Raw genomic sequence first — 13,889 nt, 5'->3', positions numbered from 1 at the left:
CATATTTTCTTCCATCTTCAATATTAAAATGGCTGCACAAAAACTTACTGATTTTGATAATTTTTTTAAAATGCATGCAGATATGACAGCTGTCATAATACAATCCAACAAAATTGTTTTGAATGAAGTTAAAAGACAACTAAGCACTACCAGAACCATTGTACGGGAAAAACTAAATGAACATTTTGGCCAACCTATAGAACTACAGAACCACCACCATTTGGAGCTGCCTGAAATCTAGCTGAAAAGGAAGGCCTACAACTAAAGATACAAAGCCACATCAAGACTGGTAGGAGGGGTGAAAAAGCAGAATAGGTTGGTCCCACACCCACATGTAGGGGATAAAAGTCAGGAGGTGTATCTCAGTTGTGGAGATCCCCACCCTGAGGAATGAAGGGTCCCAGCCCAACAATGGGGTCCCCAGCCCAGGGCTCTAATGCCAGAAGAGAAATCCCCATGGCTGGTGTGGCTCAGTGGATTGTGTACTGGCCTGCAAACTGAAAGGTCCCGGGGTTTGATTCCCAGCCAAGGGCACATGCCTGGGCTGCTAGCCAGGTCTCCGGTTGGGGGAGTGTGAGAGTCAACTGATTAATGTATCTTGATGTATCTCTCACACTTCAGTGTTTCTCTTCTTCTCTTTTTCCCTCCCTTCTCCTCTCTCTAGGCTACAGGGAATTTATTAAAACATTCTTTGGAAACATGAAAAAAATTAAAATAAGGGTTTGGAACAATATACTATTATAGATCAATCAGAACATAACATTTTAGTCTCTCAGAATTTAGAATTTAAATGTCCAATTTATCTTATGTAGAATTTTACAGAAGAGGTTGGAATGATTATGGACAGCTGTTTGACTAAACACTTACATCCCTGTACCACCTCTTAGTAAGTATTATAAGTAATGTTTCACTGAACGATTGTGGCAATGTGCATTTTTGCATCTAAACTTGTTTACATCAAGACTGATTAATTCTATCCAACAATATTCGAATCTATTGGTTTCTGAGTTCCAAGAGTTTTGACAGTGAGCAGTTTCTTGTTAGCTAAATCTACTGACATATTAAATGTTATACAGCAAACAGCAAGATTTTGGATAATGAGAGACTTATCTAAAATGTATCCTTGGGGGGGGGGGACTGCTCTATAAATTATATAAATATCCAACCACTCTGCTGTACACCTGAAACGAATATGAAATATTTTTAAATGTCAATAGTAAATGAAAAAAATTAAAATGTATCCTTATTTAGTTTGAGTTCAGATAATGAATATGGGTAGGAAAAATTCAGCTATTATGGGATAACTGTGAAGTCCTGTATTTTATGTCCCGAAGAATAATCCTAAAACATTTGATGAATACTACAGATATATGGTGGGCAATACAAAGACAAGTATTAAGAATATAAATTTTGTGTGAAGGGAAGTGATAGTATCTTCATGCTATTCCTACCGAGGAACATTATCAGTTTCATTCTACAGATGAATAGAAGCTTAGAAGTCAAGCAAGCTGCCCAGGTAAACATATAGACAGCAAGTAGGAGACCCAGGATTCAGACTCAGGTTTGACTGATGCTCCTACCAATGTTACACTCCTTTCTACTCTACGAAAAAATTATTAAAATTAGATGCCAACGCAGCTCTAAACAAAAACTGAGACACATTTAAAACGGTTAATTCATCAACTTTTAAAAATACAACAGAAACAAAACAGTGCTGACCCTGGCAGGAGGCAGTAAACGTTTGAAAGTGAGATCTCAAAAACTCAAATCCTACTCCTGCACGGGGCTGGAAGAAGTAGTGTGGGAGAATACTATTATGGGCAACCGCATAAACTTGTAAAATGAAATGAGTAGATATGAGCAGAATCCTTTTCGGAGAGTGAAAGCACATTAAATGTAGCAATTACACACACACACACGTATAATATGTAGTACATGGTTAACCTCTTGACTGCAGGTTTCTTTCCCCTACTATGAAATTTGTAATAAAAACTTTCACAGGAGAAATCCATTTGTCAAATTTGAAAATTTACCTTATTCTTTACTTGGTCAATATTCTTTACAGGTGTGACAGAAATAATTCTCACAGGGTTCTCTTCATTTTCACTAACTCCAGTTTCTGCTGCCTCTGAACTCTGTTCCCTGTTGAAGAAAAATAAACCAAAACTTCTTTGTCACCACATGAACAGAAGGTTTGCTCTCTCACTAACCAAGAGAGAAACACAGGCTCAGGCTGGTTTAGAAGAAGTAATGTTACCAAGATTCAGATCAGTGGTTATAGACCATTAGTCTATTAGAATGTTATTATTTTTTTTAAAGATTTTACTTTTTTTTTTTTTAAGAGAAGGGAAAGGAGGGAGAATAAAAGGGAAACGTTGATCAGTTGCCTCTCAAGTGTCCCCATCCAGGGACCTGGCCCACAACCTCGGCATGTGCCCTGACTGGGAATCGAACTGGTGATCTTTTGGTTCACAGGCCAGTACTCAATCCACTGAGCCACACCAGCCAAGGCTATATTGTATTACAGATGCCCATTTGACTTTAATAATATAAAACAAAATTGGCTACCTAAAACCACCTGAGAGAAAGATTAGTTGTCAAGAAACAAAATAACACAACTATTCTAAGTCTATCTCTTGGGGGTGAAAAACTTGTTAAAACAAACAAAAATGCAAAAACAGATTATAGTATAGTTGTCCCCAGTTTCTTCTTAATGCTCTGCAAAGGTGGGGGCTGCAAGAGTCCACAGGGGAGGTGTTGAGCCCCACCATCGCTGTAAACCATAGATTTCACATTAACTTATTCTACATTTCGGGGTTCTACTGCTAAAAATGTATTTAAAACACCACCAGTTGAGTTTATTCTAAAAATTCCATAAGTAAGAATAAAATGTTTAAAAGCCACAATATTTAGTGTTGATAAGAGTGAGGTTAGGTAAAATTCTTGTGCAGTAGCTACAGGAGTAAATGTTGGACATGGTAAGTAAAAAGGTTATTTTTACTGAACTCATGCTAATTTGATTGAGTTAAAAATTAAAAAAACAAATTTAAGAGTTGTATTTTTCTACTTCCTGTTAAATTTTCATATATATATAGAAAACATTTCCATGTAAATTAGTTATATTATAAATTTTCATGTTTTTTCCCATTTAACTTTTCTACAAACTTAGAATACTGTAGTACATTCTCAATTTACATCATTATTTATACCAAAGCCCAGCATGGCTATTTTGTACCACGTTTCCTAAAGTCTATTTTTGTGATACTGAGTAGTGAGTGATAGTAACAGAAACAACTGGAGAAAAGAATTACCTTGATCGATTTCCGGTTGAAGGGTTCAGCTCTGAATTTACATTAATATTGCTTCCAGTCTCAGCTCCAGTGCTTCTAACATATGGTTTCCTTCCTGTTGCTGATAAAGGCTTGTTTACTGTACCTAGTACTCCAGCTGGTTTTGGCTAAAAATTACACATATGCATATTATTTTATACCTTACTGAAAATACATATAAATTTAGACACAAGTAAGAGATATTGTTTAGCTTAAGCCAACAAATGATTATTTTAAAAAGTTAATCCTGAATTTGTTAAAAATAATTCTGTAAAACTGTGTTTATCCGAATACAATAATTACGAGTCATAAATATTACTTTTACTTAATAGGTCAACAATATTTAATTATTTCTTATTGCTCAATTGAAATAAAAGTGCCCTTAAAACACAGTGGATATAATAAATTAGAGAAAATAAAATTTATTACGATTAAACTATTGAGTGTATATAGTAATAGTTCAGATAGTGTTAATCAAAAATTAAATTTCCTTTACTCTTTTAGGTGTCACATTAGTACATTTATAGACTATAACTTGTCTAATTCATGAGTACTTTAAAATTATTTCCTCTTTCTCCTACACATCTAAATTTAATATACTACTTTTCAGGAAAATCTGCTTTGTAGATCCTAAATAACCTGAAGTCTATCAGGACTGATGAGAACACAAAGTGGTTCATGGTAAAAAAAAAAAAAAAAAAAGAAGAAGAAGAGAAAAGTCTGAGAGAACAAATGTTTTAGATGATACAATCCAAAACCTGATCCCTAAGAATCAGACATTATAAAATTGGGGGGACAGTTAATGGTTATTTCTAAGAATATTACAAGTAATAGACACATAAAATAAAGATCCTCAACTTATCTAATATATAATACCTTTCCTGTTAACAGAAGTACTCTTGTCTCTTCTGAAATATAACTCTTATCATTACAGAAGTCCTACAAAAAAAAAATATCAAAGTGAACCGGTTGGTTTTTTTTACATTTGTGCTTACATATCAGTAATCAAATAATCAAAGCATATTTAATGAACCATACCAGAAGCCTAGCTTTAAAGTTAAATCAACGGCACATAAGACTTAGGCATATGTCAGATATAACATACTTATATTTAAAATAAAATTTTTCATATTTTGATTTTGTCTAAATCATAAAAGTAAATATACAGTCAACATATAATTAAGTGAATTATAATGTTCCTCAGCAGCTGTGATATTGACTAATTACTGAATGAATGAAACCAAATGTGGACACTGAATATACTTTCTTGAAAGTTATATATACATAAAACTTAAGAAAATTTTAGCCCTGGTCAGGTAGCTCATTTGGTTAGTGTCGTCCTGATACATCAAGGTTGTGGGTTCAATTCCCAGTCAGGGCACATACAAGACTCAATCAATGAATGTATAAATAAGTGGAACATCAAACTGATGTTTCTCTATCTAAAATTCAATAAGCATAAAAAAATTAATAAAAGAGGTTCAGATATGATCCTTTGATGCCTCTCTGTTAAACATCCCGGGAACAGCACACAAATAAACCATAATCATGTCACAGACACAAAATGACTTACAATCAAGAAAGTAACTTTTTTGCCCTGGCTGGTATGGCTCAGTGGACTGAGCTCCAGCCTGCGAACCAAAAGGTCACCTGTTTGATTCCCAGTCTGGGTATATGCCTGGGTTGTGAGCCAGGTACCCAGTTGGGGGTGTGCGAGAGGCAACCACACATTGCTTCTTTCCCTCACTTTCTCCTTTTCTCTAAAATAAATAAAATCTTTAAAAAAAATTTTTAAGTGATTTCTTTTATTAAGTTTACCTTCATATTACTGTTATAGGGAAGAACAGAGGGCTTAAATAAAGAAATGACACTTTTGACATGTGGTCTAGGCAAAGCTGTATCTTTTTTTTCTTTTTTTTTTTTTTTTTGCCCAAAGGCTATTATGTAGCTAAAAGAAATGTTATAAAGCCTGGGCACCAGAGTTCATTTATTTTACTCATGAAGATATACTAGTCTTACTAGGCTCACTATCTTAATATGCCTAGTTTTCTAGTGTTTCAATTTATACCAGATTAACACCAAAAAGGAAATGAGGAAAGCTGCTCATTGAAAACAGAAAATACCTAAGATATTAATAAGAAGGATAAGAACATGTAAGTTTCAAACATTAAATAAGAAAACTATTAAAATTATGTGTAGTGACAAAACAATTTTATTCCTGAGAATGGAATCACTACTGTATGAAGATTCTATTTGAGTACTATTCCAGTCATAAGAGTCCTGGGTCAACAACAAAGTAAATCTAAATTCAAGAGCTCACTTAAGAATATTTGTAAAGATGACTAAATTCAATTAGAGGGCAAATAACTTTGCAATCCTTATAATCCCTATAAAAAACCAGGCATAGTAAATGGCAAATACTGAATCATTGAAGAAAATCTGATTAAAATTGTCAAAGTATGGCATTCAAAGTAGGAGGCTCCGTTTCCTGGAATGTTCTTCTGTATAATACTGTGGGGGGAGGTATCATCTGAAGTATATCTTCAGGTTTAAATATGTGTAAAAAAAATTTTAATGCTATATTTTTTTCAGGTAAAAATATTTATAATTCTGTATTTTAAACTAAGCACAGGAAAGTTAAACTTTAAAATACCACCTTAAAGCAGGAAATAAGGGATTTTTTAAAAAGTTTCAAAAAATGGTAATAGTAAATCATTACTAAAGGAAATAGTCAAAAGAAAAATATTCACTACTCAATATTCTTTCTCTCCTTGATATGACTAATTAAAAAGAAAGTTAGCTAGAGAAACTTAAATCAGCTTTAGCTGGCTGGAAAGCTTATGTACACAGAAGACTTAATTTACTGATAGCAGAATAAGTGTACTATGTATTAATTACTTATATAACTTATCGAATGCTTACTATGTGACTTACAAACCTAGTTATCATACTAGTAATTATTCATAGGTATTAGTATCATCTGTATTTTACAGATAAAATGAGGGTTAGAAAAGTTAATACCTAAAGTCTCTTAAGTTAGACATGGTTGATTAGAATCCAGGTCTATCCCTTGTCAAGGCCAATTCCATTAATTCTAACTTTTCATTTCATATATATATTGTATGTATATATATATATATATATATATATATTCATACTGTACCCAGCATTACATACTAGATATATCTAGAAGGAATAGCTCACTTAAGAACACCACCATCAAGCCTGATTTGTATTCTCCTACTCTCTAAGGTGAGAATGGTATTGTTCAGGGCTCTGGAAGACACGCTCCCATTTCTTCATAAACGCACAGAGGTATTTTTTACTCTATTGCCAAGACAATCCAATATTTGCACTAGGGTTGATGGTAACTGAATTTTAAATCAGTGTGTGTGGCAGAAAAATGAGGGGGAAGAATATTACCTTTTCAGGTTGTGTAAAAAATTTCATTGGAAGGACTGGATCCTTTGGTGAATCTGCATTGCACAAAGCACTTTTACTATTTATAACACACAGAGCCACATCACATACTGTATAAAGTTTCTAGGGAGAGAAAAAGAAAGATCATATATAGCTTTCAGTAGTGCAAAATAATTACAACAACCAGTTCTACCCAATGCATAAAATGGAATCAAAAGAGGAATATATGGTTATTTATTCTTTGAACATTTCACATTTGTATTTGACATTTATTCTTATGTAGTTTTCTGGTAAACAAACCAAAAACAAATAACAACAAAAACCTTTAATTTAACACGAATGCCAACTATGCATTAAAAATAGCAAACCACATCAAACTAAACCAAAGGAAACATACACAAAGAATACTTACTTGTCCGTAACTCTTACTAAGTTTGTAAGACAGCACAGTTGTAATTTTATTAGTTCTTAACTCCTTGCTCTGTAGAAGTTTTAATGTCTTTTTTTAGAATAATGAACAGTCCTCAATAGAATTCAATTGTAATGAAATGCAATAAAAACTGACTATAAATATATATTTGTATAAACATTCTGTAATCTAATAGAGCATGTAATAGAAAAAACAAGTGGGACAAGAACCATAATATTTTTTCCTATAACATTTTAATACCCATTGACCTCATAGCTCTTACCTCGTTTGTCTTGGATTCATCTGGACACTGGGCATCTTTTGTTAACTTGATGTTCTCTGCCATCTTCTTCATAAAGGCATGGCTATTGTTTTCATTCTTTGTCATTAAAACTTCAAGCATGAACCACAGGCACCTAAATGGTAAACATAATATTCACCTATTAAAGAGACTAAACATAGGTGTTTTTGCTTAAATGCATTAATCATCTTCTTGGGAAGTTCTGTTGCTCAAATATAATTAGAGTAAACTATGAAGAAAATCCTAATGATTAGTAGAAATATCCTGTTAATATTTAGTTCAAATGGAAAATTAAATCACAAAATATTAAAAATGAAAACATAGCTTAAAATGAAAAAATATGACAGTTTCATGAGGCACAAAAAGATGCATTCTGTAGGTACTGAACACACACTTAGATGATTTCACATGTATTAATGCCTGATAATGATGAGCAAACTAGCACATTTTGACTATTTGAAAGCTATGCAGGACTAGGATAAATATGTAATTCTACTGTCTCATAACTCTAAACTGCATGTGCTATAGGCTGATGGGCAGAGTAATAAGTCATTCAGCCAAGCAGTCAAATCTCAAACCATTTTTGTTGTTTTCCACTTGTTACTGTACACTCACTCCATCAGGTATCTGAAGGGGACACCTGAATTTCTCAGTAAAAGTGAGAACTAAATCAGAATGAACATTAGAATCACTTGGGGAACTTAAATTGACAAACTTAGGGTAAGGCCTATTTTTAATAAGTTCCCAGGATGAATCCCAGGCAGCCATGGGACCGCTGCTTTACTGCATCAACAGGGGACAAATTGTTTGATGATAACCCATGTGTACTTCTTTGTCTATATTCTATGTAAGTTTTAAGAAACTACTGTAAGGGAGAAATGTATCTTTAGGTTAATGGGACTTTGTTTTTAGTAGATCTATCTTACAATAAATACTAAACTGAGTCCTTCAGGATGAAGTGAAAGGACACTAGACAGTTAACTTGAAGCCGTAAGAAGAAACAAATCACACTGGTAAAGGTAACAACATAGGTAAATATAAAAGTCAGCATTGTCCTTGCTGGTGTGGCTCAGTGGATTGAGTGCTGGCCTGGGAACCAAAGGGTTGCTGGTTCGATTCCCAGTCAGGGACAGGTCTCCAGTTGGGGGCATGTGAGAGGCAACTGATGGATGTTTCTCTTGCACATCAATGTTTTCCTCCCTCTTTTTCTCCCTCCCTGTCCCTCTCTCTAAAAATAAATAAATAAAATCTTTTTAAAAAGCCAGCATTATTATACTTTTGATTTGTAACACTTTTTAAAAATATATGATTTTAAAAGCAAATGTATAAAATAAATCATACCTCTATAAACAGAAACAATGCATAAAGATTTAATTTACAACAATAACAATATAAAGGGAGTGGGGCAGATATATAGGAACACACTGTATACTATTCAAACTAAGTTGCTATTATTCAAAACTTAGATGTTACAAGTTTAAGATATTAATTGGAATCACTTAAGTAACAAAATACACGTAAGATATAGAGAAAACAAATAGCTACTTGGCAGAAGTAACTCCTCTGTTTATCAGTAAATACTTTAAATAAAAATAAATTAAATCTCAATTAAAAAAGATTGGAAGGAATTAAGGAAAAAATCCTATATGTTGTCTACAAGAGACTCACTTTACATATAAAAACATAAAAGGAGAGAAAAATATATTTCATGGAAACAGTAACCAAAAGACAGCTAGTGTCTATTTTATTATCAGACAAAATGAATTTAAAGTAAAAAAAAGATTACAGGAGTCCAGAAGGACTATACTGATAAAAGGTTCAATCCAGCAAGAAGCTGTGGCTATTATAAATAAATAGGAACCTAACAACAGAGCCCCAAAAACTATGAAGCAAAAACTTGACAGAATTAAAGATAAACAGTAGTGCTACAATAATAGAGTTTTCAATACGCTATTTTCAATAATGGGGAGAAAAACCAGACAGAAGATCAATTAAAAAAGAAAAAGAAAAGAAAACATGGTCTGGTTCAAGATGACGATGTCACAAGATCTTGAATCTACCTCCTCCCATGGACACAAGAGTCTACAGCTACATATAGAACAATTTCCTCTGCAAAAACCATACAGGGTGGCTGGCTGACGACCACACATTGGGCAAATAAGAAAACCATATTTACGTGGTTTTCTAGAAATGGCTAAACACAATCTTACCATAAACCCTAACCCCAGTGCTGTGACCCATAACCTGGAACTTCTCCCTGAGGAAAAAAGGACTCAAACCCCACATTGGGCACCCCAACTTTTAAGACACTTCAGAGATGAGCCCCCAAAACATCTAATTTGGAAACCCACAAGACTTGCATCTGAGACCCACAAGATGGTGGCAATCTGAAATGAGCTCATGTGCTCGAACTCACTCACTCCAGGGCCCAGCTCAGAGGTAGCTGATTGTGCCCAGACTTAAAGTGAGGGAGATTTACCTGTTAATATTAAAACCTCTTCCCAAGGGGGAGGCAGCTAATTTACTCTCTGGGGATGGAGACTGGCAGGTGACACCTTGGTACTCTCCTTTTGCCATGCTCCAGAGAAACAGTAGCATTGGAAGGGATTCTACATGTGTCTGATGCCCCAATTTTTGTGGCTGCCGCCTCTTCATTGGCTGGCTCTGGAGTCCAGGGGAGCTTGTATTCTTGGTCACATGGGACTGGAATAATTGGTGTCACCCAGAAAGGGACTCATGCTTGTCTGGTGCTCTGATTTTTGTGACTGCTTCCAGGAGATACATCTACATTGCCTGGTTCTGGTGGCCAGTGTGGCTTATGCTTTTGGGTTCCTCAAGACTATCCAAGAGTTCTTAAACAGCTACCACCCCCAGGGCACAGCTCAAGAAGCAACAGACCCAGGAGATCAGTGTTTCTGTAAAGGAAGCCTATCAGCTAATCATCATGACTGTGGCCTGAGAGGCAGGCCTCTAATTAGGCACATCTACAAGCTAACTATAATCTTTACTCAGAAGGTAGTCAATATCTTCACGCTTACCCTCTGCCATACTCCAGAGAGTACCAGTGTCTCTCAGAGAAAAGCATTACATGCACCTGGTGGCTGGGTTTTGTGGGTGACACCCAGGGGACTCCCTTTGATCACTTGGCTCTGGTGGCCAGAGAGGTTGTGGTCCTTGGTCCCATGGGACTCTGGCAATAGGAGGGATAATTCTTGGCAGGCTACCATGCTAGGACACTGCAGAGACAGTGGACTGAGGCATACTTCCCCGCCTTTCTGTGAAGGAAGCTTCCTCATCCTTGTCCTGAAGGCAGGCTTCAGGTTGGGCACACACGTAGTGGGGTTCACAGAGTTGCTCTCAAGGAACATAGACTGGATGCCAGCTTGGCACTCTCCCTCTGCCTTGCTCTAGCGTGCTGATATCCCTCAGAAAGGAGCTTGTACACTCATCTGGAGCCCTGATTTTTGTGATTGCCTCCCAGTGGACACCTCCAGGTTGCCTGGCTCTGGTGGACAGTGGGGCTTATGCTTGCAGTCTCTCAGGACTGTATATAACTGTATACTTTTAAAAGCTGCTGCCTGAGGGTCTGACTTTCAGTAAGCCCAAATATTGGTGTTGAGATCCTCCCCCTTGAAACCATGACAGGCCTTGGCATATCCTCAACTACCGCGAGCTATGAAAAACATAACAGGCTGCTTGGATGAGCACAAGGCTGGATAAATGTCCAAGAGCTGGGGCAGAGCTGAACAAAACAGTTCAACCCCCGAAGGAAGCCACTGGTGGTTGTTTCACCTAATGCACAGAAACCAACATAGACAGTCAAGGAAAATGAAGAAACAGAGAAATATATTCCAAATGAAAGAATAACATAAAACCTCATTAAAAAAAACTTTAATGAAGTGGCAATAAGTAGTTTACCTGATAAAGAGTTCAAAGCAAAAGTCATAAAATGTTTGGATGAACACAGTGAGACCTTCAACAAAGAAATGGAAAATTTTAGAAAGTACCAAAGAGAAGTCACAGAGCTGGAGAATATCAGAACTGAAAAATACTCTAGAGGGGTTGAATAGTAGATCAGATGAAGCAGAAGGATCAATCTGAAGATAGGCAGTAGAACTCTCCTAATCAGAACAGCAAAAAAGGGAAAAACAAAGAAAGAAAGAGACAACAACATAAGAGACATACAGGACAAGATCAAAAAGACTAACATTAACATTATAGGTTCCCCAGAAGGAGAAGAGGGAGGAGGCAGAAATATTATTTGAAGAGATAACGGATGAAAACTTTCCTAAGGTGGAGAAAGAAAAAATAAACATCAGATCCAGGAAGAATTCCAAATAACATGAACTCAAAGAGACCCTCACTAAGACACATCACAATCAAAACATCAAAGTTAAAGACAAGGAGAGAATATTAAAAGCAGTAAGGAGGGGACTTACAAAGGAACCCCCATAACACTATGGACAGATTTTTCAATACATTTTAGAGGCCAAAAGGAGTGGCATGTTATATTCAAAGTGCTGAAAGAAAAAACTTCATTATCATTCAGAGTTGAAGGAGAGAGTTTTCCAGAGAAGTAAAAGCAGAAAGAATTCATCACCACTAAACTGCCTTAATAAGAAACGTTCATGGAAGTATGCTAATTAATAACAAGAACACATGTAAAAGAGTAAATTTCACTAGAAAAGTAAATTCATAGTAAAGGTAGTAGGTTAAGTACTTATAAAGCTAGAATGAAAGTTAAAAGACAAAAGGAAAAATACTATAATTACAATAGTTACAGAATATACAAGATAATAAGGTAAAAAATGTGATATCAAAAACATAAAATGGGGGGGTAAAAATGTTAAGCTTTAAAATGGGATCAAACTTAGGTGGTCATCAACTTAAACTGTTACAATAAATACACAAAAGATAAAAAAGAGAAAGGAATTTGAGCAAACCACCAAAGAAAAGCATCAAATCTTTGAGACCAAGAGAAGGGAACAGAGAGGAACTACCAAAACAGTTAGGAAACAATTAACAAATGGCAATAAGCATGTGTCAGTAATTACTTTATATGGACTAAATTCTGCAATCGAAAGAGAGAGTGGCTGAATGAATTTAAAAAAACAACAACAACCGAAAACCATCTATATGCTGCCTATAAGAGACACACGTTAGGTGTAAGGAGACAGATTCAAAATAAAGGGATGGTAAGATACTGCATACAAATCAAGCTGGAGTACAGTACGTGTATCAGACAAAAAGAAGGGCATTGCATAATGATAAAGTCAATCCAATAAGAAGATGTAACAATTTAAATATTTATGCACCCAACATAGGAGCACCTAAATATATAAAGCAATATTAACAGACTCAAAGGGATAAACAGACAGCAATACCACAATAGCGTGGTACCCCAGTGACACCTCAGGTAGAGGGTAGTCTTGTGGGACTAAGCCCTGTACCTGTGAAATCTGATTCTATCTCTTGGTAGTCGTCAGAATTGAGTTGAATTCTCAGACACCCTGCTGGTGTCCAAGAACTGCTTGTGGGTATGGGGAAGCCTACATTCTCATTCTCATTCTCATTCTCTCTCTCTCTCATTGAATCTAGGAACCCTTTTCTGTCACACAGTTGTGATTAGAACCTACATCTCCTGACACCTAATTCTACAGCTTCTTAAAATATGTATCAATTAAAACTCTAAAATTTTTTAAAAATGTAAACTTATTTTCAAGCATTTGAAATACAGCAGTCCCCTCCATTTCAGGGGTTACATTCCAACATCCCCAAGTGGATGCCTGAAATCATGGATAGTACTGAACCCTATGTACTATTTTTTCCTATACATTCATACCTATGACACAGTTTAATTTATAAATTAGGCGCGTAAAAGATTAACAACAACTAATAAAATAGAACAATTATACAAAAGAATGATTCATGTCCTGGATGGGATGGAGAGAGACCAAGTGAGAGGTGTGAGATTTCATCACACTCGGAATGGTATGCAACTGTTATTTATGAATTTATTATAAATTGTTTATTTCTGGAATTTGCCATTTACTATTTTCAGACCATGGTTGACCATGGGTAACTAAACTGTGAAAAGTAAAACCGTGGATAAGCGGGTGGGGTGGGGTGGGGGACGGGACTACTGTATAAAGACAGTATCACTGTATCTATGTGTTGGAATCAACAACAATAGAGTGACAAGCCTTCAAAATGTAAGGCTCTCATAGTGTGATGCTTAACAGCAATGCTGGACAAGATACAACATCTCTTCCAATTGTTAAAGATTTTGACACAGTTCCAGTGACCAAAGCTACAGGAGACAAATATAAATGATTATAACTTGAAATAAAACTTAATGTCCCACATAGAAAAATCATATATTTCAAACACAAACTGCAGGTTCCAATTTAAGAGTACAGAGCAAAAGCCA

The 13,889-nt window shown here is 35.5% G+C and overlaps 1 protein-coding gene across 2 annotated transcripts in view; it reads right to left on the bottom strand.

Moving 5' to 3' along the window:
• PDS5A (PDS5 cohesin associated factor A) overlaps positions 1 to 13,889 on the bottom strand; it is a 113,500-nt gene that overhangs the window by 11,461 nt on the left and 88,150 nt on the right. For both annotated transcript variants that reach the window (XM_090266968.1, XM_090266969.1), the window contains exons 27-31: positions 7,442 to 7,574; positions 6,753 to 6,872; positions 4,206 to 4,268; positions 3,312 to 3,457; positions 2,034 to 2,142 (exon numbers count right to left, since the gene is read on the bottom strand). In XM_090266968.1, the coding sequence (XP_090123094.1) occupies positions 2,034 to 2,142; positions 3,312 to 3,457; positions 4,206 to 4,268; positions 6,753 to 6,872; positions 7,442 to 7,574 (571 nt within the window). The remainder of the gene's footprint in view (positions 1 to 2,033; positions 2,143 to 3,311; positions 3,458 to 4,205; positions 4,269 to 6,752; positions 6,873 to 7,441; positions 7,575 to 13,889) is intronic.

The sequence above is a fragment of the Furipterus horrens genome, unplaced genomic scaffold (genome assembly GCF_987537825.1).
Source record: "Furipterus horrens unplaced genomic scaffold, mFurHor1.1.pri manual_scaffold_2, whole genome shotgun sequence".
NCBI classification, from domain to species: Eukaryota; Metazoa; Chordata; class Mammalia; order Chiroptera; family Furipteridae; genus Furipterus; species Furipterus horrens.
The sequence above is the reverse complement of the archived record's forward strand: the minus strand, read 5'-3'. Positions and strand labels throughout refer to the sequence as shown.